The sequence below is a fragment of the Schistocerca piceifrons genome, chromosome 1 (assembly GCF_021461385.2).
Source record: "Schistocerca piceifrons isolate TAMUIC-IGC-003096 chromosome 1, iqSchPice1.1, whole genome shotgun sequence".
Taxonomy (NCBI): Eukaryota; Metazoa; Arthropoda; class Insecta; order Orthoptera; family Acrididae; genus Schistocerca; species Schistocerca piceifrons.
This window is the reverse complement of record NC_060138.1, coordinates 996,374,604-996,401,916: the sequence shown is the minus strand read 5'-3', so window position 1 is coordinate 996,401,916 and position 27,313 is coordinate 996,374,604. Positions and strand designations below refer to the sequence as shown.

The window sequence follows — 27,313 nt, the reverse complement described above, 5'->3', positions numbered from 1 at the left end:
CATTACAGTTGTTTTGATCATAGAGCTTCACCAATAACGCCCTGCCCCTTTTGTCAAAGCTCATGTTGATACATCAACAAGTGCACTGAGACTAGTCAGGAGTGTGAGATTATGAAGCACGATGACTGATCACGGCACCTGCTGGCAATAGTTGGAACTAGACGGTGGCGCTGTGACGCATGGAAATCATGCCTCCATACTCTGGACATTAATGCTACCACGTTTTGTACTCCTACGGTAATTAGTTTCCGTGTTATAATGTGTTAAATAGGGAAGTTTAATTATAAACACCCGGTATATGATAATAGTGATGTTAGTATATAGTGTGTTCAAAAATAGTGCCCAAACCAACAGGGATGATCCAGGAGATAAAACAAATATATTTCGTAAAGCAACAATTTATCGGGAACCCGTATTGCGTGAGCACTGAGCATGCGTAGGTAGTACACGAGTGGAGCAGAAACAAGTCGTCGTGTCTAAGGTTACACCAAACGTTAGTTTGAGATACGAAGTCCTTTGTGATGTCATGCGGATAGTACTAGTGCCTGCATTACAGTTGCAATGTCAACATGGAGCGCTGCGAGACATACACTTTGTTTATGGTGGGGCTGAAGTAACAGTCGTACAATCGGGTGGGAAAAACCAGGACACTGATGGTAAGCAGGGCTAATGCGGAGCCTACACATGACGTTGAGGAAGAATTGCTCTTAGACGAACAATCCAGAGACAAGTACACGAGCAATTGCTGCTGTGCTCGGTATTCACCATACTTTTAGTATGGGGTGTATTGCACGAACAGCTGTTTCATTCTTATTGGCTTGTGAGAGTACAGGCCACGGGGCCGGATGACTTCATGTCTTTAGTATACAAACACTGGTTCCAGCAACAGGCTACTGAGCAATCTGGTTTTTCTGAAGTTGTTAGGTTTACAGATAAGGCTCAGTTTACTCGGGGAAGGCATTTAAAAGTCATAATTCGCATGTATAGTCGAAAAAAAAACACGTATTACAGTTCTTTTGCACATTGCCTGCTCGGCTCTGGTGGCCAATATTACAGTGTGTTCTTTGTACTTCACCTTCCGACGTTATCGGAGGGAGTACCCCTAGGTACCAGAAGGAGGAAGTGGTTTCATCATGATGGCATCCCAGCTCACTTTGCAGAACCAGTCCGAGTAGTAATAACCAATACATTTGGCAATCGGAGGATCGGCCGCGGAGGACCTGTACATCGGCCTGAAAGATCTCCGGGCCCCATCTCATTAGACTTCTTTCTCCGGGCCACGTGACCTCTGCTGACTCGGAGACGGAATTAGTTGCAAGAATTCTTGTGGCAGTCACACACTTACAGAACACATCACGCATTTTCTAGCGAACACGAAACACACTGCTACGTCGATACCGGCTCTGCGCTCAGGTCAATGTTACTCATTTCGAACATTCATTGTAAAGCAATAGTGATCAGAACAATAAAGCAATTGAAAACGTTTAACACCGTTTTATTTTCAATCACGCGCCATAATCTCCTGCATATTTATTACTCCAACAATGTGCGTTTCCGACATATGGCTCCTTTACGAAATATATTTGTTTTTGTCACCGTCATCGCTGTTCATTTCGCCATTGAATTTCTGAACACACTGTACATGTTACTGCATACTTCTTTCTTGTTAACATCTTGCTTTTCAGGGGAGAAACAATTTTTGTAGCCCAAGATTCGTGAGGTTAAATTATCATTTAATGTTTGTTACAATTTCAGAAATTATTAATCCATGTGTGGGATTGCAAGGGTGGAAGCATCCTCAGAGTATTGCTTGGTATCTCTACCTTCTATTATGATGATGATGATGATCATCATCATCATCGTCAACAACAACATACTCCGCAAGTCTGCACTAAACACTTGCGCTGAAGGAACCTAACACGCAAGCACTGGTAGTGGTGCCATTTATAAATGCTTGTTCAGGTTGTGAATAACATCAATAAATGAAATTAAACAGTGCGATAGTTTATATTCGTAAGCCAACAATGGAAAAGATGTAATACGACTGTATTCAGCAATTCGCGCACGAAGCGCAACTGTGTCTTTTCTAGATAATTAGTCCTTAGTTTGGGATGAACCTCGTAGTAAGAAGTGAACCACGTGGATGCTTTCTAGCAAATTTCTTCGCTAAAACTACGGTGTCAGACTTTGATAATGAGTAAAGGTATGACCGTCTGTATAACAATATCAAATCGTATGATTCTGAAAGAACATATGATAAGAATAATAAGGCGACCCAAAAATCTGGTGAGTAAAAACTAAGACATCAAATAAAACAAATAAAAATAATGGGAAAAGAGTGATCTTTTTTTCCAATTCCATCCCGAGCGCCTTATATATTACTTCACAACCACTTCCAAAAGCTTTTGCAGTGTGCGGAATGTGCGATGCTCACCGGTCGTACGCTCAAAAAGCAAAGATCGAGGGGACGGTCCTATTAACAGCAAAGTCTTCTCAAAAAGTTGCGCCTCGATATGTTACCGCCGCAGTACACAGAAAGAAAGGTCTGAGCTGTAACACGTTCACGCCAGCGTGTCCCACCGGTGGCTCACGCTAGAATCTTCTATTGGGTGGCTTATACCACCGGTTGCTCACTCCCCACTCTACCAATTAAGCTACCAGTAACACACTAAGGTATGTAGTATTACATATTAACTAGGTGCAAGGAACAGTTGCGAATATAATTCTGTGTGGCTCCAAGGAAAGAGATAGCTGAACAAATGAGATATCGCACAATTTGTGACTAATTTAGTGTAAAATTGTTTTCTGTGATCTCTCCGTGTTTTAAATGAAACTGACTTACGAGTATGCCATTCCCGAAATAAAAGGTCAGTACTGAATATTAATATAGTAACCTAGGGCGTTACTTCCTTGAAAGGATGAAACATTTTTGTTGCGCCGTCATGGTTCCGCAAGCCTGATTACTCTGTGGATCATATGAAGAATTGCAACAGTGTACAGCGTACGGTTCATTGTTGACACCCGTCTGAAATAGTGTGTCGACTATGATCGAAAATGGAGAAAACCGAATACCGTGCTGTTAATGAACACTTTCATATGTAGGTTGGACTGCTGCACAAATCAAAACAGAATTGGATTAAGTTCACGCAGACTCTGCCTCATCACTGAAGACCATTTATTTTTGGATTAATGAATTTAAACGTGGTCGCAGAAGTACCGAAGGTGAAGCGCGCTCAGACCGTCCAACTGTCTCCACAAAGGAAGCCATCGACAAAATCCATCATATGGTAATGCAAGACCGCCGAAGAAAAATTCATAAGATTGCTGAGAGTGCATATCCTGCACGGAGAACTGGCTATGAAGAAACTGAGCGAGGTGGGTGCTGCGGTTGCTCACACTCGACCAAAAGTGCACCCGGCACAACATTTAAAAACAATGTCTGGCGATGTTTAATCTTAATCCGCACGACTTTCTGAGGACCAATCATTTCAGGCCAGGGTTCAAATGACAGCCAAAACAATGGACAAAGGCTGGTGAAAGACCATTCTGTCAGCTAGTAAGAGATGACTTTTTCTTTTTTTCTTTTTCTTTTGGGATTCCCAAGGAATAACCCTCATACATACTTGGAAAAGGGAATAATCATAATTGGACACAATTATGCTTCACTGTTGGATTGTTTGAAACTTGCGTTGGCACGCAAAAAAGTGCTCTTTCACCATGATAAGCACCATCCCACACATCACCGATAACAATGGCGGAAGTGCATGAAATACGCTTTGAACACGTTCCTCATCCACCCTATTCACCAGACTTAGCCCTCAAGTGACTTCATGCAGTTCCGGAACTTAATACTTTTGCTTGCTGGGAAGAAATTTTCACCAAATGGGGAAGTGATATTTGCAGTCAACGAGTATTTTGCAGAGTCTGACAGAACCTATACTTCCATTGGAATCAAAACGCTGGAGGGTCGCTGAACCACGCGTATATCCCTCAAAGACACTATGTCGTTAAGTAAGATTAGTTGTGTACAAAACAAACATTTTTTTTTTTTTTTTTTTTAACCAGACTTATCAAATCACCCTCGTACGCGACCGTCCCATAGGGAGAAATCTAATTCTCAGCGCCGGCGAGAAGGTGTTAAGAGAGCGGTCGACATTGAGATAAGAGGTTTACAGAAGCCACAGATAAATTGAAACACGGATCTTCAAAACCTTGAACCCCACTCCTCTCAAATGCGAGTGAGGTACCTCCTCAGCAAGACATGGCATACAGAGTTGATACTTTGCTTACAACGTTTCTATCAGCTTGAGTAGTGTAATCCTCTTCCTGGAAGATGTTGCCGGCAAATATACACAGAATGCATCCATTAAAACAATCTTTGACATGTAACTTAGTCACATGTAACATTATAAACAACGAGATTCGTAAATGTACTACACAAAATTAGCAAGATGCACCGTTAACACAAGAACAAATTCTACGCCGCACAAAAGAATATATCTCCTTATGGAGATGGACGCTGACAGAGAAAGGTTCAATCGAGATATTATTGAACATGCCATAATTGTTATTTGTCGTTCAGCATGATATTATTTACCAGAGTGGTGTAATATACCTCCACGTTATTTACTAAGTTCCAATATACAGAAAGGAAGTTCTAAGTGGCCCTCAAAAGTTATGTAGATTCTTTGGTTCCCGCCTTTTAAGGGAGGGGGGAGGAGTAACACTCATTTCCTGCAAATGTGATGTAATTCTGACGTCACTCACAATATCGAACTGCTATCGCCTTTCGTTAGCGTTTCACGCGGGCCTCTCTGGCAAACAGCTCACGCGTGTTGCTGGTAGTAGAACAAATATCCTAACTGTAAGTGCCACTTGTTTGCAGAAAAGCTTGTAAGATGAGTGCTACCCGCGAAATATTTGTGACAAGAAAGAATATCAATGAATTTCCTCCTTGTTTCACCCGCAGCAATAAAAGCCTTCCTCTTATGTTCCTACCTAACTACAGAGGCGGAAACTTCCTGGCAGATTAAAACTGTGTGCCGGACCGAGACTCGAACTCGGGACCTTATCCTTTCGCGGGTAAGTGCTCTACCACTTGAGCTACCTAAGCACGACTCATGACCGACTCATGACCGGTCCTCACAGCTTTAATTCCGTCAGTCTCGTCTCCTACCTTCCAAACTTCACAGAAGCTCTCCTGCAGACCTTGCAGAACTAGCACTCTTGAAGAAAGGATACGGTAGAGCACTTGCCTGCGAAAGGCAAAGGTGCCGATTTCGAGCCTCGGTCCGGCACACAGTTTTAATCTGCCAGGAAGCTTCATATCAGCGCACACTCAGCTGCAGAGTGAAAATTTCATTCTGGATACACAGTAGGAAATTGCCACATATTCGGAAGTAAACAGCGTAATATTTATAACAAGGAAGAATATGAATTTTATTTCTGCTCGTTTCAGCAGCAGTTAAAGCTGTCCTCTTATGTTCCTGCCTAATCACACACTCGGAAATCACCACATATTCAAAAATAAACAGCTAAATATTTACTTCATCCTTCGTTCTTTAATCAGACTGAAATGTTAAATAATATAGAATATTGCACAACATACTTGTATCACTTTCATACGTTTTCCCAGAATGTGTTAAAAATACTAAGATGAAACAAATAGTAGCGTGTAGCAGGATGCGAACCTACATCCTTCAACTCAGTAAACCACATTATCTTAGCCATATCTTGACGGCTAATATCGTTGATGCATTATTAACTGACATTTAATGATAAGGGTGACCTGTTTGCGATACATTTTCAATGCGCCATTGTCTTGAAACCGCAAATTGCACGTTATAAAACAAAACAACTAAATATGCCAAAATGTATAAGACGCCTATCGCATCGACTGTCGATTTTGCCGCATCGATTGTCAAAATGACGGAGCGTTTGCGGGAAGTGTTGTGAGACGATTGTATTACCATATTATTTACCAGGGAGGCATAATGTACCTCCATGTTCTTTATTAAGTTCCAGTATACAGCAAGTAAGTTCTAAGTACAACACTTGAAAGTTGTTTTGTCGATTCTTTGGTCCCTGGATTTTAGAGAGACGACGAGAAATGAATACATATTACATACACATTTTACTGGGAGATTTTCGGAAGTTCAGACTTCTGTAAGCAACTTTATCTTCGATGAATGTATTACAAGTTCGAATGATTTTGTGGATGCAAATAGCGATTACGTTTCAGTTCTGTTAAAGGAGATGCCTGGTGTGCTGTTTAATTTATTACACGCGTATTATACAGGACGAACCAAAACTCTGAGGCTTGGACGCCATAGGGCGATTCCTTGCTTAAGTACAAACATTTCCTTAACATAATTTCGTTCTGTGCATAGTCTCGGTAGAAAATTAACGTCAAGGAAAGGAACTTTCGCAATTACAGCATCACGCGTGCGACAAGTACAAGGACTATTCGGAAAGTAAGTTCCGATTGGGTGCGAAATGGAAACCACAGTGAAAATAAATGTTATATTTGGAACAGTTTGCTACACCTTCTCTAGATAGTCACCGACTTAGACATTTGTCCTAGCGTTGTACCAACGTTTCAATACCTTCCTCACGGAAGGTAGCCGCGTGTGCTTTCCGCCACTTCTCTACGTGGGCCTGCAGTTTGTTGCCTGCGCCAAAACGTCTTCTTAGCCAGCGGTTCATGTGAGCAGAGATGAACGTCAGAGGGAGCCCAGCCCGTGCTCTATTGTGAGTGACCAAACATTACCTATTGTGGGTGAATAAATACTACGCACCGAAAACTTCGCAGGGGAATCCTCATGGCGCCTGCAGTGTGCGGCCGTGAATTGTTGTCATGAAGAAGGAAATGCATGACAGTTACTTTATGTGGGGCTGCATGAAATCGGGCGAAACCTCTCAGCGGACATCTATACCTGGCGGGAGGCACACCTGTTCTAGACACCTTTACGAGGTCATTTGTGGTCAGAACTGAAAAACAACGATGCGACGCGATCGACTGGCATACTAGAGATCTTCAACGTAAATATTAGATTCAGTAAGAGCAACCTGTTGTGATTTTTAAATATACTAGCAGGGGAAGCATGTTTTTCACAAAAGATAAAATCTTCACAGCAGATGCTCAAACAGACCTCCATGCAACTTCAAACATTTAGCAATTCTATGGATCCTGCTTCTCCGAATTTTTCACAGCACAGTTGGTCCGCAGTCACAAGAGCGCGCTACCAATTCTTCTCATTTATCGGCGGAGCAGAGTAAACGGAACAGTTACTCGTTAAGCGGGTTGCTACACCTACAGGTGACAAGAAGTCCTAAAGAAACGTAATAGGCATGAAAGTGATAAGTATGACACTTGTGCTAATCGACAAAACAAATGGCAGGATGGTATACTGGAAGCTGGATTTGAATGTAGTCGATGCAGCAGTGCGAAACAACGGCTATGTGCTTTGAATGGCTCTAGAACTACTAGGACAAAAGAAGCAGAGAGAGACCAAAAAGAAAAAGAAGACGTAGCATGAAGCTTTTTTTTAACCTTGGGGGGAAGGGATACAATTGAAGAAAAGGAGACAATGGTAACAATGGACCTGAAAACATGGAGTGCTACAGAGCAAATACGTCTTTAAAAGCAGAATAATAAAAGAATGTGCTTTGTGTAAGATGTGCTACAATTGCTGCACAATATAACACAACGATTAAGAACCAAGATGTCATATCATGCAGCCGAAAATTAAAAAGTTACATCTAGACCTGGAATCGAATTCTCGAACTCGAGTATTCTAACGTAAAACTTTACCCACTGTATTAACTAAGCAACACAGCCACAAAACTATATACCTGTCGTATATGTGAGTACAATGTTGCCATTGGATTCCTCTGATGTCCTTTTTCTACCAAAAATATGCACAGAACGAATTTTTGTTACTTCTTGGTACTGTTAGTTTGAAACAGATCACGCTGTGCACGAATTTTGGTACATCTTGTGAGAGTGTCAAATAAAATGAGGAAGTTGGCATAACTGAATAGCAACCTCTCCCACATCTCAAAATTAGTAGCAGCACAGTCAGGTCAGTGAGATATATGAAGAACTGAAAGAGAAAGCTGTCGACAGCCTTAAACTGTAATATCTTCGCAATAGCTCTGGTTATTTAGAAGCACAGGTTCAACAGCATGTTTCCAGTTTACTATTGATGCAAAGCGATTGAAGTGGGTAACTGCGAGAGTCATGTGTTGCCACGTGCGAAGAAGCTGCACACGACTCAAGATCTGACGGTGCAGCTGTGCTTCGAAATACTGTGAATGTTGCGATCAATGACATAAGCTACTTCGAAGATGACGGAACATAATGTATCATTTTAGCTTTTTACTCCATCGAAAAGGCGGACGATACCGATAAGAGAAACTCGCAACAGACTATCATGACAGTAACAATAAGAGGGGGCCCAGTTAAGTTCTTAGCTTTTCCTGATTAACATGAATTGGATTACTCTAATGATCAGAATTAAACCTTGTTCTCTGCATTACGTGTGATACTAATGCCCCTTCTCACAAGGCGGGCATGCACCTGACTTGGTCCCCTCAGACTATTATCTGTTCCCAAACGTCAAGAAACATCTCAAGGTAAGACGATATTTCAACACTGCGGATGAGTGGTTTGCGGCACAATCGAAATCTTTTGGGCTAAAGAAGCTGGAACAATCCCCTGGGAGGAAGACGCTGAGTAAATACATTTTTTCAAACCCGTAACAGACTTATAAAAAGCTTTTGACAATGTTGACTGGACTACTCTCTCCCAAATTCTAAAGGTGACAGGGGTCAAATACAAGGAGCGAAAGGCAATTTACAATTTGTACAGAAACCACATGGCAGTTATAAGAGTCGAGGGACACGAAATGGAGGCAGTGGTTGGGAAGGAAGTGAGACAGGGTTGCAGCCTCTCCCCGATGTTATTCAATATGCATATTGAGCAAACAGTAAAGGAAAACAAAAGAAAAATTTGGTTCAGGAATTAAAGTCCAGGGAGAAGAAAGAAAAACTTTGAGGTTTGCAGATGACATCGTAATTCTGTCAGAGACAGCAAAGGACTTGGAAGAGCAGTTGAACGGAATGGATAGTGTCTTGAAAGGAGGATATAAGATGAACACCAACAAAAGCAAAACGAGGATAATGGACTGTAGTCGAATTAAGTCGGGTGAGGCTGAGGGAATTAGATTAGGAAATGAGACACCTAAAGTAGTAAAGGAGTTTTGCTATTTGGGGAGCAAAATAACTCATGATAGTCGAAGTCGAGAGGGTATAAAATGTAGACTGGCAATGGCAAGGAAAGCGTTTCTGAAGAAGCAAAATTTGTTAACAAAGAGTATAGATTTAAGTGTCAGGGAGTGGTTTCTGAAAGTATTTGTATGAAGTGTAGCCATGTATGGAAGTGAAACATGGACGATAAATAGTATGGACAAGAAGAGAATAGAAGCTTTCGAAATGTGGTGCTACAGAAGAATGCTGAAGATTAGACGGGTAGATCACATAACTAATGAGGAGGTATTGAATAGAATTGGGGAGAAGAGGAGCTTGTGGCACAACTTGACTAGAAGAAGGGATCGGTTGGTAGGACATGTTCTGAGACATCGAGGGACCACCAATTTAGTATTGGAGGGCAGCGTGGAGGGTAAAAATCGTAGAGGGAGGCCAAGAGATGAATACACTAAGCAGATTCAGAAGGATGTAGGCTGCAGTAGGTACTGAGAGATAAAGAAGCTTGCACAGGATAGGGTAGCATGGAGAGCTGCATCAAACCAGTGTTTGGATTAAAGAGAACAGCAACAACATTATTTTTTCTTTACAAGCCCCCTCGTATTTACAGTACGTCCTTCACGTAACGTGTTATAGTCTAACGTTGATCTGGCCGTGGCTTGAGATTCGTTTGTCGAGGCGAAGTGCTCTGCTACCAGGAGCGAAAGCAGTCAGGTGCGGCCGTTGAGAGAGCGCAGGAAGTCGTGCGGCCGGCTGCAACCGGCAACCGCCGCACAGCCTAGCGCACTTCCGGTGGGAAATCGCCTCGGCGCTGTCGCTGTCGCTCTCTCTCTCTCTCTCTCTCTCTCTCTCTCTCTGTGTGTGTGTGTGTGTGTGTGTGTGTGTGTGTGTGTGTGTGTGTTTTTCAAACGAAACTCTGGGCAGATGTTTCGACTCGCTCAGCTGGCACTGAGCTTCAACAGATGAACACTACACGTCCTCAACCGGCAGGTACACGTCAAGCAGGCGCCACCTGTTTCGTTCCTTGATTGCTGCGTTCCTTCTGCACGGCTACTGCGGCCACGAACACGCAAGAAAAATATATATGAAGCATATGCGGTCGCTACATATTAATAAAAAAAACACTGCGTTTAAGTTGTTATGTTTATGGAACACACTGCAGGGAAACTTCCTGATTTCACCGAACAGGGACTCGAACGTAGGTATGCGGAGAGAGGCATCTGATAAGACGGAGACAGAAGTATTGGCTTAAGAAAGCTCCGGCTTGCACCGTTAGAGATGCTGGTATAGTTGTCTGTAGCCGGCTGAAGTGACCGAGCGGTTCTAGGTAATAGAGTCTGGAACCGCGCGACCGCTACGGTCGCAGGTTCGAATCCTGCCTTGTGCATGGATGTGTGTGATGTCCTTAGGTTAGTTAGGTTTAAGTAGTTCTAAGTTCTAGGGGACTGATGATCTCAGATGTTAAGTCCCATAGTGCTCAGAGCCATTTGAACCATAGTTGTCTGTTAACACATGAGCCGCGGAAGGCTGGTTCTAGTACCGGTTTGGTTTACGACGCAAAAGTGTTACGAAGTTTCAAGTAGGTTTCCTCTTTTCTGAGAAAATTGGGAGCGGGGTTAACACCACTACCATAAAATATGCAAACGTGAACGTGAATTAGGAGTACTATGTAGCTTTGAGATGGGTCAAATGGCAAACAGTTTGCGTCTATCGAACAGATGATGCGTGTGTAAAGAGTAATAATTTGAAAAAGTTATGGGAAAAAAATCACAACCAGGAATGTCTAGATCTCATTCAAGAGAGGTCAAACTCTAGGAATCAGCGTAGCAAATCTAAACGTGAGAATACAATTAAGTAGTTTAGTAATAACACGATTATTTTTTCCCGTTCAGTGACTTCAAACGAATATTGTACAATGAATTAAGCCGTGCGAGCAGTAAACTGGGTTGATCCAGTTGTGCCACTAAGTTAATAATAATTGACTTCCCTGAAAAAAGGATTGTAGACCTTCAGGATTTTTAACAAGTTTTTAATTGGACATCAACACACTACGTTGCGGATAAATGTGTTTGTTTTTACCTACGTCTGTGAAACACCTCTTCCCGAAGCAGAGCTTCTTTTACGAAAACTAGTCCTTTCAGGGAGTCGTCCTTTATGTTCCGTGAGGTAAACGAGAAGAGTAATAAATAACTGACACTCCTTACAAGCGAACATTTGCATTTCGTAGGATTTAGCAGTTACACGTGTGGCGAACTCTTTCTTTACGTTCGTTTCACCCACATCTGAGCGACATGACCCAAGCATTCTATATGAAGCCTTCCAGAGGCTTCTATCTATCTTCAGCTCTTCTTACGAAGAGGTTGAACCATGTTTTCTTTTTCAGCTGATCTATCAAATTTTTTTGGTGGTGGTATTGTTGCCTCGACCTTATCTTTTGCATCGAATCTGCATTCCACCTCATTATATGACAATGGAATTGAAGATCCAGGTCACGGCGAATTCTGCCGCGAGAAAGCAGTCCGAAGTTATGAACGAGATAAGTTAGTTAATTACTTTCATGTTGCATGGATTCTTTCTACGATCTGCTTCCCACAACCGCACAGACGGAGAATACAATAGGCAGAATATTCGTGTTTTTACAATGTTCTGTAGCATCAAATCTTGGTATTCAATACATCTAGGAAGATACGCCACTTTTCTATCTTCCTCATATTCACCCATTTCGTTGGAGGTTGAACAAAGATATAAGAAAGTGACTAACGATTAAAAACTGCTCACCTGCAGACATATTAAGGCTACACATAAGTGGTGCTGCAGAAAGGTAACATGTGACTCGGAGAACAGCAAAATGATGGTATCCACGCGAACAACGTGCATTAAAAAGAAAAAGACTAAACATCCTATAGTATTACTTCACTCGCGACCACAAACAAACGCCCTTTAAAACAAAGGTCTCGAGAAGCGTGGCAACACGCGAGTGGGGGATGACAGTGCAGTGGCGGTGAATGATCCCGTGCTACGAGTGCGGCGAGTGACGTCGGTCTGCCTTTCTGGGCTCGGCGCGTACATTGCGTTTAAAACTAGACACGGCTGCGCATCCATTCTTCAGCTCGCACGTCACACCGTGAATCGGGTCTGGAGAAGCGCGCACACACCTGCGCGGAATAATCAAAGCCGGCGCCCGGAACTCGCATCATAAACAATGGTTGAGCCAAACACGGTCCTCTGACGAGCATGTGGCCGGGCCGTAAATCATACAGTCACTAGACTAACATTCAACAGCGTTCTTGTCGTAGGCCTCTCTGCAGGAACAAACACACGCACGGGCAACATGCCGAGTAAAGTCTAATATTTGCTCCTCATTTCCGTCGCCCTCCACACTGAAGCAGTCGTGCGATTCTTTTGTAAAATACTTCCAGCAGGTTTCGGGAGTCTGTTTTTAGCAAGCTCCCGCGTTCGTTCAATTCCGGACTTACGCGAAGGGAAATTGATACTATTCATAGATTAAGAACAGGCCACGAGGGTACCAACAAAACGAAACAACTGTTAAAGTTAGTATCCTCTCCAAATTATGATCATCGCGGAGTTGACGAAGATACCCTGCATTTTTATTGGAGTGTGTAAAATATATAAAACGAAGCGAGAAAACTCTATATGAACAACTCCAAACTGCTGATTAATTCTCACCCTGGTTAGTTCTAAGTTCGCTGAACTGTCAAAACTGCAAATGTGTTTATAAAATCATTAGACTTTGCAGAAGGGATCTTTAAAAATATTTTATGTTTGTATTTGTCATCCATTTGGCTCCTGAATTTGTTAATTCATAAAAAGCTTAACTCTTGAGTGTCACAACGTTCAGTGTCTTTATATTTATGAAAACAAAGTGTGCAATTATTAGTTTAAAAATTTTTAGCATCTTTTTGCCCTATCAATAAAGTAATTTCTAGGCTGATTAGGTCTTCACCAAGGAGTCCCCTCCATTAAGTTTCCATACGTGTACGAGTATTTTCAGTATTTGCCTTTGCCGCTGTGTGAATGCAGTATGGGAAATAATATTAATTGTGGATATTATTTACCTATGTATGAATGAATATAGCCTGTATTTCAATTACAGCTAACAGGCTGCTATGTGAGGATTCAATAAATAAAAAAAAGAAGTGTATGTGAATGTCACACTGCTTTGAAACATCTTCATCAACTTAATTTGTAATTACGCACGCTAGTTATTACATTTGCATACTCCGTAAGACTGACACATTGGTGCTATAACCTGCTTTCCACCTTGTCCATAGAGTAAATATCAGGCTGTCAAGAGCTACAACAAGTGGCTTTGTAACACATTTCGGTGAAAAATGAACGTCGATTTCAGTCATAATTTTTTTTAACTGCTCCACAATGCGTTTTAAACCCTTTGGATACACAAATGAGGCATTTGTTGTATTAAAAACGAAGATATATATTGGATCTGTACAGTTTCTCTACCTGTTAGGAAAAATCGCTCTCACTACTGCATACATATGTTATGTTAATGTAAGCGATTTCAAACCTGACAGGTGCAACTCTGCTCACCGACACTACTTACTTTGAGTTTTGGTGGCTTTATAATGTAAGAACGCTCAGGTAATTACAGTACTGAAGTTCAAATAGCTTGTCGGTTCTTACACACGGTCGAGATGCCATGTACCGGTCGTAAAACAGTTGTCGAAAGGTTTTCTTTCCTTGTTGGTTCCAGGGAAGAGATAGCAGCTTGACAGTAACCTTTCGGAATGTGCCGTATCAGTTACGTGTTGACGATTTCTTGTCAAGATCCCTGTTATTCGAAAATATTTCTGCTAAACTACTAAAAACTCTTTGTAAGTAGCTTCCAGTTTGTTGATGAGTTTAAGATTCTTCGCTTTGCTACCAATCTGTAAAACGTCGAAAATATCGTCATGTTGTTTTCTGTAGTCCCAGAGATTCACAAATTCCATAGCTAAAGCTCGTTTTCTGAAAAAAAAAGGAGTGCAAATACTGTTTTAAACTTGAACGGATACTTACTTAACGACTGCAGAATCCACAGCAGCATTTGCAACGTTCTTTACATATATTACTGTTGTTTGTCCTACTATTACCTCAAAGTATGCATTGACTGACGACTAAATTCTGATTTGGTTAGAAAGAAATTTTCACAGAAGTCATCCTGCAATGATTGGCTATTTGATACACTGATTCGATATGGGAAATAACGTAAGTTAGCTAATAAGTTGCTTAATCCTAAATTTCCACTTATAATCCAACGTCTTTCACTAATCCTACGAATTTACACTATCGTAGCGTAAGTGTGCAATTTTCGCAATTTTAGCAACTAAGGAATTATATATGAAATAGTTAATGAAACTATCTATTTGTTTTGAAATGGAAACCTTTTGTTTCCCTTTTTATAATTTAAATGTATTGCGGTCAATAACAGATGAATGGCTGAAACGGAAAGAACTGCTTAGACAATAAGGATAAATTATCGTGGAAAGTAATTTCCTTCGACACACTTCCTACAAAACAAACTGATTAACAATAAAAAAAATCCTCAACTATTACCGCACTAAATGTGGCTATAAGGTCATAGCTGATGACATTCATCGAAAGATGAACTGCTGATTTCTGAAAAGAGTTATATAGTTTTCGGTATACTTCCTAAATTAATTCAGGCAACTGGCGGGATGGTTTCTACTCTAAATCGACGCCGGGATACCTGTTCCATTCTTGTCAAACCAGATTTGCTTGTGTATATGAATCATGGTTTTTGTTCTTAATCTGTAATATCATGACATGTCCAGTACCTTTGTAAAAGTGATCCACGGATGAGTAACACTACTACGATTACTTCTACATCGTGGTCGGCTACAGGACAAGCGAGCAAAAGCTCTGCCTTTGCACAGACCGGATTTCCGCGGCAGACACACGAGCGACTTCGCTCGAATTCAAGGACGAATGAAATTCAGATTCCTCCCGGTGAGCGTCATACACTCCGCCGACTACCACAGTGACTTCTGCAGTCGGCACTAGTGATCGACGTCACGCTACAAGGAAATGCTACTCAATGCAATTCTTTACTCACGCACGGCAACTGTCAGGGGTGCACTACAGCAGACACCTGAAAGCGGAAGCTCGTATGGCAGCTTAGTTGGCTGAGATGAAGTACGTTCCCAACACAGAGGAATTCTGATGGAATTACGTTTTCCTGGAGGCATACGAGTCTCTATTAATGATAGAAGCTGATGTAATGAATTAAAATTTGTACCACAGCCGGGACTTGACGCCGGGTCTCCCTCTTACTAGGCAGATGTGCTAACCAACACATCACCGTAGCAATGTAGCTAAGACAACTGCACGGACTATCCTAGTCCAACGCCCTTCCTAATACAAACTTTAATTCACGCCTTCAGACCATTTTCCCCTTCAGGTTGCCCCTTTTACTTACAAAGCTGGGGTGGCATTCCAATATCGGAAAGCTTCGGCAATAGTGACGATTTAAGAAGGGGAAAATGGGCTAAAGACGTGAATTAAAGTTTGTATTACGGAGGGCATTGGACTAGGGCAGTCCGTGCAGCGTGGGTAGCCACAATGTTACGGTGATGAAGTGGTTAGCACATCTGCCTAGCAAGCAGGAGAGATGTGTTCAACTCCCGGCAATGGTATGAATTTTAATTCATTACTTCATCTTCTATCTTTGCAGATCGATTCGCCATCCGAGTAGACGTCATAAGCACCTCAACAGTTGGTGATGAAGAACTGGCACGCACTGCGTTTATCTGCTACACCGAATCCTTCAGGACGACGAGACGACTTCACAACTGTACACAGTTTACGAGCCAACAAGTCGAACAAGAGGAACATCAAGGCGCGAAGAAACGCTGTGGGCGCAATGTGAGCGTAGAGCACTGATGGGTGTTGTTTACGGAAAAGGCGGGCAGACGATGAATACGAGGGCTTCCGCACAGGTCGCTGCCTGAGACGGAGTGAGAAACAGAGCGGAAACTCACGTGTCGGGGCACATCGAGCGCGAGGAAGGGGCCCATGGCGGGCGTCGGCGGCGGCGTCGGCCAGCGCTTGCGGGTGGCCAGCCGTGGGTCTAGGAGGCGAGCAACTGGTGGCGCCGCCGCCCGTCTCTGCGGCCACAGCTGACTCACTGCGCGTGACGTCACGCCGCTGCGTGGGAGGGAGGGGGTACGGGCGCCGAGCGGAAGGGGGCGAGCACAACGGATAAATGGGCCGGACCCCGCACTCGCCGGAAGTGTAATGTGCCGGCTGCTATAAAAGAAGGAGGCAGCGCCGCCTAACTGACAAAACATACCGACGTACGAAAAGAACCCTGCTAGACGAATACAGGACAGAACGGAACCGATTGAACACCCAGTTAAAAGACAACTAGCTGAATTCCGTATCCAAAAATGTATGTAAACATGTGGAACCTTGCACCAAACAGAAATAAACCAGATTCTGGAACACCTTCAAACACACTACAGGCTCCAAAGTAAAAACAGAACCACCACTATAATAAGGCGGTTCACTGACAGCCAAAGAACAGCTCAAATCTTCCTTGACGTGCTCCAGGAAACCCACAGGGTAACAGACGATCCATTTTTCGACAGCGAACACCGACATGCAATAACAAATAACACAGAAAACATCTTAACAGAAGCAGAAGTACTAAACGACCAACAAGCAGCACACATAAGGAACATAACAGAAGAGGAAATAGACCTTGCTCCGGACACAGGAAAAATCTGCGTCCCTGGCACTGACGGAATAAGCAAACGACACCTACATGGCACCAAGGCCAGAGATCAACAAAGCACTCAACCACCTATTCAACGAGCACCGACACTGAAAAAAATACCGATTCAAGGGAAAATTGCCTAAGTAATAATGCTGCCAAAACTGGCAAATCCCCTAAACAATCCTACGTCATACAGACCCATCACGCTTCTCCTAGTAACTGGCAAATGCTTTGAAACCATCCTCAACAGACGCCTACAACACCACACAGAAGACCAAAAACTCATTCCCAACATACAAGTCGGATTCCGAAAACACCACTCCACCACAAACCCAGTCCTAAGGACCTCCAGCACTATAAGAAGAGCAATAAATATTACAGACTGCGCATCAGCCCTCTATCTAGGTATAGAAAGGGTTTATATAAAGCTGCCACCCAGGCTTGTACCACAAACTGAAGACTTTTGCCATCTCTTTCCACATAACGCAGCTATTGAGAACCATCCTAGACAACAGACCCACAACAGTATCGATAGACGGCAAACTATCAGACATCTTCACCCCAGAAACAGGGGTGCTCCAAGGAGCCATATTGTCACCTTTGGCATACAGCATACATACAGGGGACGTATCCTAACCTACAGGATGGAACGAAGGCCTATTATTGTATGCTGATGACACATTACATTGGTGTCATGAAAGACAACAAACGAATTGCAACATACAAACATGCAATACATAATCAAATTGCAACAATGGCTCAGTAAAAGGGTAATTTAACCAAATGCCCGAAAAAAACAACCAGTTGTCTTTAGTCGTACAAATCTCAGCAGCAACAAACAAAAATCACCAGACAATGTAAAATTAAAACGCTGAGAGTAAGAAATACTGCCAAAACGAAAGCCAAGTACCTCGGACTAAATATCTACTCAACACTATCCTGGAAACACCTCTTACACGTACAATAACAAAAGCCACAAGATGACTGAAGTTTATTACAATTCATAAAAGGACATATAAATGGAGCCTCGAACGACTTCCCAGTGTACACATACGAAACACTAATCAGACCTGTACTAGAATATACAGCACCTGTAAGGATGACAAACCACTACCAGACAAGCAGAATCCTAAACACAGAAAGAAAATCCTACGAGTAGTAACGAGATCCAGCCCAAGAATAACAAACAACGCCATTTACGACACAGCAAACACCATACCACTGCAACAAAGACTCATCGAGCTAACAAGCAGAAATAGACTGAACAAGAAAAACACAAATATACCAAATATGGAACTCCTCAACGGTAACATCATCGCCTTCAACGTTCCGAAGTTCCAATACAAATTCTCCGCGCACACGATACCACAGAGCCACGAAAGAAAATGAAAAGCCATTTGACCTACAAACTGGACCTGCCAACAACGTCAATCATCTACTAATCTACTCTGTTCTCCTATGCTAATGACAGTAAAGCATGTTTGAAATGTATGATCGTCTTGTGTGCATCTTCTGCATATCAGTGTCTTTTGGAGATTATTTATTGTAACATAAGCTATGTTTTTCTACCTACATTGAAGTTGTTCACTTCAAATGTTGCAGTGATAAGCTGGTTAGCTTTGCTTCGGATTGATAATGGTCTACTGATCGAAACCGGTAGCAGTGGGCATAAAAGTAAGCAGCTGATGTTCACCTACAATGAAGTTTCACAATTATTTGACAGCTGTAAAGCCCCATCTCATCAAAAATCTTAATTTACAGAAGTTTCTACAGACGCTAAAATTCCAGAGAATAAGTCCTGAATAAGTGTAACCACTGATGATGGCACAAATATGGCGAAATATGTTCGGGGATTCAACAGAGCAATTAGTTTGCACCTAAATTCCCAGAATTTAAAGTGTTATCTTTAAAGTACAGAATGCCAGCTGCATCAAGCTTATAATTATCATTCATTAAGCTGCATATTCTGTCTCGGATGAATCAAAATTCGGAGGCATTGTGGCAGATAGGATGAGCAACAAGTGACAAAGATTGTTGAGAAATGACGTACAGGTGGACCATACTGCATCCTTTCTTGTGTTCACGATAAAGATAATTGTTCTTTAAGCTTAGTCACTGAAGACACGCCAAACGATATGGGAACGCGAAAGCAAACGCCAGTACGCCTCCGTCGATATCGTAGGAGATAATATCAGCACGTGTCTTTATACGGGATATAATGATGGGCTGAAGGGTCTATGGAAACTCTACCTACCATTTCAGGGCATTCCTGCACATATAACGTTGCTCGGTGATTTACGCATTTGTAGAACCAACCGATGGGAGATGGTCGCACACAGCCAAGAGCGAGCATGGCACCTACACAATGTGACGACAGCGCGAAATTGTCGCAACGTAGTTCTTATAACCGCAACTATCTGTACAGCTTGACTCGTGTCGGCTCGACTCTTGAGCACTTCAACTGACGTGGACCCGTCTGCGTCGATAGTTCGACTCAATCTACTGGGGGCTGTACTGATTGTATCCATCTCACTGCGTTAGCTTTCACTGTCCGGGAACCAGGATCGCCACAGACAACGCGCTGAGTGGTAAAACGCAAATTCCGTTTCAATTTTTTCTACGGCGTAGTTTGGTCGTTACCGTAAATGTTCTCAGTCTAGTAGCGTGCATAATTGGGGAATATGGTAAGCCAGCCATCAAGTGCGGCCGATTGGGCGGGCTTTTCTACATACTGAGGGCTTTCTGAATAGTAAGAAGTTTCTTGCACCTGGGATACTGACCCTCCTTCAGGCAACTCCGATTACTATATTTCAGTTAGAAAATGCCCAGCCATATGTGGCTGGACAAGTGCAAGCCTTCTTCGAAGACAGATCGGCACTGCCGATTCCATGGCCGAATGTACGCCTACCACCTTGCCCAGAGAAGATGTCTAAGAAGTGATTGGCGGGCCATTTGTTCTTCACGATACTCGAGCAAACTCAGTTCTTGTCTCGTAGATTCAGATACAAACCGTAAGGGGGGAGGTTCCAAAGAATCATGTTCAGGCTCCCCTTGACTTCATGCTACCACGTTTAGAAATTATGATAGCAAAGTTGAAGCTTCTCACCATACTGAAATATCTAAGTCACAAACAGTATTGTTACAATATCCTACGGATATGAGGTTATTATCAGCTGGGGCCACTAACTATGGTGGTCGAGTTTAGGCTTGCTCTGTGCATCTACGTCACGCATTCTACGGTAACCAATGAGCGTTCGGTAATGTTTTCACCACTTTGCTGTGAATGTCGTACCCATTATGGGCATTGAAATGTGATCGTAGCGAGTTATTTAGTGGATTTTCATTCCATTTGTTGCGATTTGTGACGGCAGATGGTGGTGGTAAGCGACAAATTCTGCACAAGCAAGCGAGAGAGACAATTTGCTGTGTACACGCTATCTCCAAGCGCGAATTTTTGCGAAGCACGTGTATGCGCGTACTGTAACAGTCCCTTGGGACGGGCAGCAATGCAATCCCTGTCCGTGTCTCCAGCTGCGCGAATCGCTATCGTTGGTGGATCGGACTACAAAAGTAGGAAACCCAGTGCGATAAACGTAGCACAGCCATGTGACAAGTTTATAGTCACAAAAGACGTGAAGGACAAAATGGGTAGCAGTAACCATGCTATCCTATTCTATCGAACCTTTTCCAGATAAGTTTCATGGAGGTAGTTCTCTATGGATGAGGTGCGTGTCTCCATGTGGCAACAGATACGAATGAAAAATCCACTTCGTAGGCAAACTGACGAACTAGATGAGATACTGGGAATGCAGTACAGGAAATGGACTTTATTGTTTTAAATCTAGAGGGTCAGACGAATGCATTCGAAGGACGAGCAGGTGTTACCGTGAACACAGATTTCACTTGAGCAAACCGGATGGCAGCAGCTAAGATTAATAGCTGGCGAGTGCTCAAATGCAATGACCATAATGCAATTTCCCGCAAGCGATAAGTGGCAATAATAAAGGGAGACAAGCAGAGGAAACCATGATTGGCCTAGATACCAAGAAAACAGATTGGGATGGCTTAACTGCCTTTATTGCAGCATTTACAACGGAATCCCTTCCAATCTATTCAGACATGGGCAAGCAGCTACTACCCGAACTCTTATAAAGATCACAGGACATTTACATCCCTAAGAAAATGACAAACAGTCACGCTACAATCCTGTGGAGCCCAGAACTCTCCATCTTGGCGCGGAAGGAAGATCGAGAAGACGAGCTTATCTACGCACTTTAAACTGACCAGAGGGCACTATGAGGCTCCATGAATACAGAGCTGTTCACATGCACTGCCACATGATACCAAAATGATACACTGGACGAAGTTTCTACAGAGAAAATTGCAATTTGACATATGGAGAAGGCGGTTTAAGTTGTCGACTTGAAAAGATTAAGCGGTCCACAATTTGTACAGAGGAAGCTGCTATGGCGGTCGGATGGAACGAGCCAACTGAACACCAGCTAACTGCCTTACTTCCTGATGATAATACACACACAGATTCTGAAAAGAAATTTAAAGCTCCGAAACAAACTTGATAAGTAATATACAATTAAATGTTTGTGCTACCTTCTGCTCGGAAAGAAGTTGCTATCGCAATTACCAACCTCAATTAAACAATTAAACAGTATGCAGTAGCGTTGCAGTGTGAATGGTAAATCGATACGATTGTCTTTGGAACAACGAGAACAAATTTTGAAGTGGTTCGGAAAACTGAAAATGTTGTGAAAGTTCAAAAATTATCGTGAGAGTATGGTATATTGGCGCACAATCACGATAAAAAATTATATTCGGTCGTTAGAAGTTCGACACTAATGGCGCCATCTACAATTCGGACTAGGTGAGACCTAGATTAGCTTCTACGAAAAAAAGTCCCGCGTCATCGGCTGTGTCAGACAATTCTGCACAGTCAACACCTGTACCTGAGAGTGCGTTTAGCAGAACCAACTGAAGCTACTTCTTCAATAAGTAGCCAGTAAAACGTACGTCCCAAGACTTTCGCATGCATCAAATGCACGGTGGCCATGTCAGAGAATGCAGAATTTTGCGCGATATCCAGGTAGGCGAATGGGCGAGGAAGAACTTCGTAGGGGAAATAATTTGATCTTACGAAAGACAGTAGCAGTAATGTGACATGTTACTGAGTGCCAGTGTGAACTCAGTCGCCAAGTCATTTGCCTCTCTCATTACCTTCTAACACACTGAATAGGACTGCGTTTGGAAATCCTTCACACTGCTTACATTTAACAGCGCTGGACTTCTTTCTCGGGGATGTTATGAACCGCAGAAAATCAGTTACACTATCATAGTTTTGGACAGCGACTGAAAAAGAATATGCAGCAGTGACAGTGTCTGTAAAATGAGGAGAAACTGTGTAAGTCGAAGGTGACTTTAGTATTACTGTATCTGAACTGTTTTCTTGTACTCCTGAAATGTGTGTACATTATTGCAGTTTCCATACTACCGAGATCTTTCTTGAAGAAAGTTGTCACAGTAACCAGCCTTACGAGAAATAATCATTACATTCGCAAAGTTAGAAATATTCATAATGGAGGAAATTATGAACCGTACCTTTCTCTACAATTAAATTCAAAGCGTCCAGCTGAACCTCTGCATATATATTCTTTTGATCGGATTCAATGTATGTTTTTAGTATCAATCTGCGTATTTATCGCGTTTCAATAATCAATCTGGTACCTAACTTTGATTTAGAATGGAGCGAAGTAAAAATCTAGAAAGGTCTGATAATCTACTTTCAGAAAAATCAGTGTGTGTGTGTGTGTGTGTGTGTGTGTGTGTGTGTGTGTGTGTATTTGCGGCAGCCAGCAGAAATATGTTTATAATCAGAGTGAAGTTATTTTTCCTTGACCGCTAGTTTTACACCGTAGAAGAGTTCTTTGCCACAAGTAACTAACCAGTTATGAACATGCAATAGAACTCATGTAACCACGTAATTTTCAATACAATGTGTGTAGAAGTTACATAAATAGCATGTTACACATCACGTTCATTATGAACAGGAACTATGGAACATGTAACTAGCTCAATAATTGATTAAAATTGTTATAAAACAGAAAATGGCCATTTCATTCTCCAGATGCAAATTAATCGAAATGGTGAAACATGTCAAACGCATACATATAAAAGTACATGTATAAGTGAGAGACAGGGGCATACTCGCTGAACGTACTCAATCTTCCATGTCGCAGACCCTTCATTAGGTTGAGTTTCCGTGGTCAAGGAGTGTGCTTAGTTACGGTTAAAAGCGGAATTCCCAATATACGCACATCCACCGCGGACGTTATCATGTATATCGATTACATCGTGACGTCTTATCACCAACTGACAGAGCATGGCAAAATTACCTCGTGAAGTAATGCGGGCCAAGAGTGGGCACTGGACACACTTTCGTATCACGATGGGCGAGTGAAAAAGTTTGCCACGTGCCTGCAGGACCCGCGCTCTGAGACTTCCGTATAAAATTAATTACGAGTACAAGCAGTTCAACCATCCCGGGAATGCAGAAATCGACGTTTTTGGCTATTGTCGACATTAATAATTCCAAGACTTTCCACAACGGTTTAAGTTTGGTGTCGGATAACAAATGGTGAAAGAAATTACAAATTAATCATTTTCGGATTTTTTCCTTTACTTTTACTGTAAAACCTTGCTTCTTGCCGAATTTCATGATTCTGTGTTGTTGGATTTTTTCCTTTAGTTGTCGTATGAAGCTTTACTTCTCGCCATATTTCATGATTGTAGATCAAGGAGAAGTACCCTCCAGATTTCGACGAGTGAGTTTCCGAGTCTCGAAATACGAGGCATAAATGGCTTATAGAAGCTTAAGCTCGTTACATCACTGAAGGACCGTAGCTCTGAGCATGTAACACAAATTTCAACTCTGTACATTAACACGCTCCTGAGAAAGAGAGATCTTAGCCGTCGGTCGGACGGACCGACGGACAACAAATTGGCCCTAAAAGCCTTCCGTTTTTATCGATTGTGGCACGGAACCCTAAAAATGATTATATAACATAGTACATCAATCCTGATGCTTCTATATAACAGTGAAAAAGGATGGTCATTCTACAATGGATTCGTAAGAGCTTTTTACCTACTATCCACAGCATCTAACTACAGACAACCAATTTTATAAAACGTAATACGTGCGAAGGGAGTAAATTCAGATTCACGAAGTAGTATCCTTTTAATTTTCGGCCTATTAAAGGCACCGTCGCTGTAAAACGTAACTCATTTGGGTCACTTTTATTTGCTCCACCCTGTATATACGAGGGAAGTTCCTTAACTAATGTAACATTTTTTCTCGGCCAATTTAGGTTGAAAAATGCGAAATTTGTTGTGGGACATCGTGGAATATTCTCACATCACCCTCTGCAATGATGGAAAGTGCGGACACTCTTATTCGAGGAGGCCGATGGATCAAAATCGAACACCTCGCTGCTCAGCTGGGCATCTATTGGTAATGCCGACACAAGTTGGGGTATTCAACGGTGTGTGCCTGAGGCGTTTCTCGCCGCCAAACTGAAGACCATAATAAAAACAACGCAGAAACATATGTGCGGAATTGCTTGCGCGTTACGAGGCTAACCGTGGCAATTTTTTCTGGAACACCGTCACAGACGAGGAAACATGGGTTCATCACTTGGAACCGAAAACAAAAGGGGAATCCATAGAGTAGAGCCATGCCACCTTTCCTCTGAATAAGAAGTTCAAGCGGTGAAGTCATGCGGCGGTCTTCTGGTGCTCTGAAGAGATTATTATGCTTGATCTGCCTCGTGCTGCAACGATCAGCTCTGGAGTGTACTGTGCTACCCTCTGGAAATTGAAGAAACGACTTCAGCGTGTTCGTCGGCACAAAAATGCGAATGAACGTCTCCTGCTCCATGACAACGCAAGGCGACATGCACGTCTGCTACCTGAACGGAGCTCACAAAATTTCATTGGAGTGCTCTTCCTCATCCGCCTTAAAGCCCGGATATCGCACCTTCCGACTTCCATCTGTTTGGTCCAATGATGCACTCCGCGGGAATCAGCACGTGAATGATGGGGAGGTTACTGCTGCAGCAATACGAGTAGAGTGGTATCACTGCAGGATACAGGCCCTCCCAGTAAGGTGGCGTAAGGCCGTCTCAAGTTTCAGTGGTTATGGTCAAGGGTACACGTATCAAGCTGAGGCAAGGGATCTGTCTGGAAGCGGCAGAGTCGTAAGTTATAAGCGAAAATCGTTCAGGTACTTCTGCTAGTGGAATATGTGTAACGGCACCGTTGTTGCTATGTAGTATGTGACAAAGCAAGAAAAAGAAGTCCAGCAAACATGGCTCTAAAAGGCATACCTTAACAGCTTTGAGGACTTGTTCGGTAGAAGAGATGTGTTTCTCAGTACACCACTGATAGCTTCTCCAAAATTATATCACTGCACGACACATCGTTCAGGAGATACGACGTCATAAACATTGAGCTTTAGAGTTTTGCGTCTTCAGCCATAAAGGTTTTACATGCTTATCGTCAAGTATCTAACGCATTAACTCATTTTTAAAGTAATTACACATTTGAATTATTTTCCAGATGGGAATTCGATTCTTTAAAGAATATGGGGTGAGGACGATTGGTGATATTTCTAAGGTATTATTCTGTATATGCTGCGGCAGGTGTGGATCTAGTGGTGTAAATATTTCCTCTGTTCCTTCCCTGTTTCTCTAGCTTTCGTATGTAAATTATTTTCAGCTAATGGTTCTTCAAGGTTTAGTTCGCAACAGGGAGCAGCCTGGGGTAGCAGTTACAGAGACGCCGTTATTCGACATCAGTCCTGTCAACGAGACAGTAGCCTTAAAATTCGCAGCGCCCGCCGGCTATCGATTCTCGCCACAGCCATTAGCGCCCCCGTCACGTGGGTCCCGACAGCTGGACACGAAACGTCCATTTTGCTTGCTGGTCACAGCCCGACAGAGGGCCTCGTGTGCACCAGTGTGGGAACACCGCGTGGCGCGGTGCCTGCGTCACGTCTCTGCTGCACGCCGACGGTCGCAGTTCACGGAGGACCATTGGGGGACCTTTTACAAAGCAGCATTCTGGGCATGACAACAACACTGGTTGTAACAAAGTCGAAGATTTGTCTAGTGGGAGACCTCGTTAATCATTTTCTGATCACACGAATTAAGAAGCTAGTGTCTAGTCATTAACAAATACAGAAAATGATCTATGGAAAGCTGATGACAACCCTATCTCTGGCCCCAAGTCGAGCGAAGAACACTGCATGTCGTCGCTAACTCTGACCTTTAATAGTTGCTTGAAGAACTGACAGATATGAGGGCGTGCTGAAAAGTAATGCCTGCGAATTTTTAAGTGAAAAACATTAAAGTATTTTAAATAAAGCAAACCTTATTAACATTCTACATCTTTATTCCTCATGCATACATATTTATTTTTCGTCATAGTCTCTCTCAATCAGAGAACAGTTTCTTGATACCGTCACTGTAGCAAGTCTGACTTACTTGGAGGAGCCACAACCTCACCTCGCTAGCACCGACACCGATTCATCTCTGTCAAACTGAAGTCGCCGAAGGTGTTCTTTAAGATTGGAAACAGATAAAAATCGGATGGGGTCAAGTCAGGACTGTACGGAGGATGATCCATGACAGTGAACTCAAAGTGTCGGATTGTTGCAGATGTCGCAGCACTCGTATGTGGTCGGGCACTGTCATGCTGAAGGAGAGGGCGCCCCATGTGTGAACGAACTCTTCGAATTCGAAACTCGGTTGTAGCACTGTATTTCTAACGCACTGACGTAGTTACGTTACACACCGTCATACTACAAGCTACAATTCGGAGCCCTCTAGCGGCAGACGGCTCCAAATATCTAGACATGAAGAATAAAGATGTAGAATGTTAAGAACGTCTGTTATATTCAAAAAGCTTTAAGAGTTTTCACATAAAACATTTGGAGGCTTACTTTTCAGCAAGCCGTCGTACTAATGAACGCTACGGAATACAAAAAAGACCTTATTTCTATTTGGAAACCCGAAATTCTATTGTTGCTAAATGTACTTTGTAGCATCTCTCCTTTGCCTATATGTTTTGTTTTGGAGCGACTATGGGTTATTGAAGTGTTCGCAATTGATGGCGACAATTACAGTTTTACTGGCGGTAATTACTGTATAAAACACGTAACTATTACCGTTAACAACGATGTTACACACAACTTATTCGACGAACGACAAAAAACAAAATAAA

The 27,313-nt window shown here is 42.6% G+C and overlaps 1 protein-coding gene across 6 annotated transcripts in view; it reads right to left on the bottom strand.

Moving 5' to 3' along the window:
* Window positions 1-27,313, bottom strand: part of LOC124783694 (regulator of G-protein signaling loco) — a 243,733-nt gene that overhangs the window by 77,177 nt on the left and 139,243 nt on the right. The window contains exon 1 of one of the 6 annotated variants that reach the window (XM_047254088.1): window positions 16,287-16,368. The exons of the other annotated variants lie outside the window; for them this stretch is intronic. Coding sequence (XP_047110044.1) covers window positions 16,287-16,322 — 36 coding nt within the window. The 5' untranslated portion in view covers window positions 16,323-16,368. Of the gene's footprint in view, window positions 1-16,286; window positions 16,369-27,313 lie in introns of those variants that run through there. 6 annotated transcript variants of the gene reach the window in all.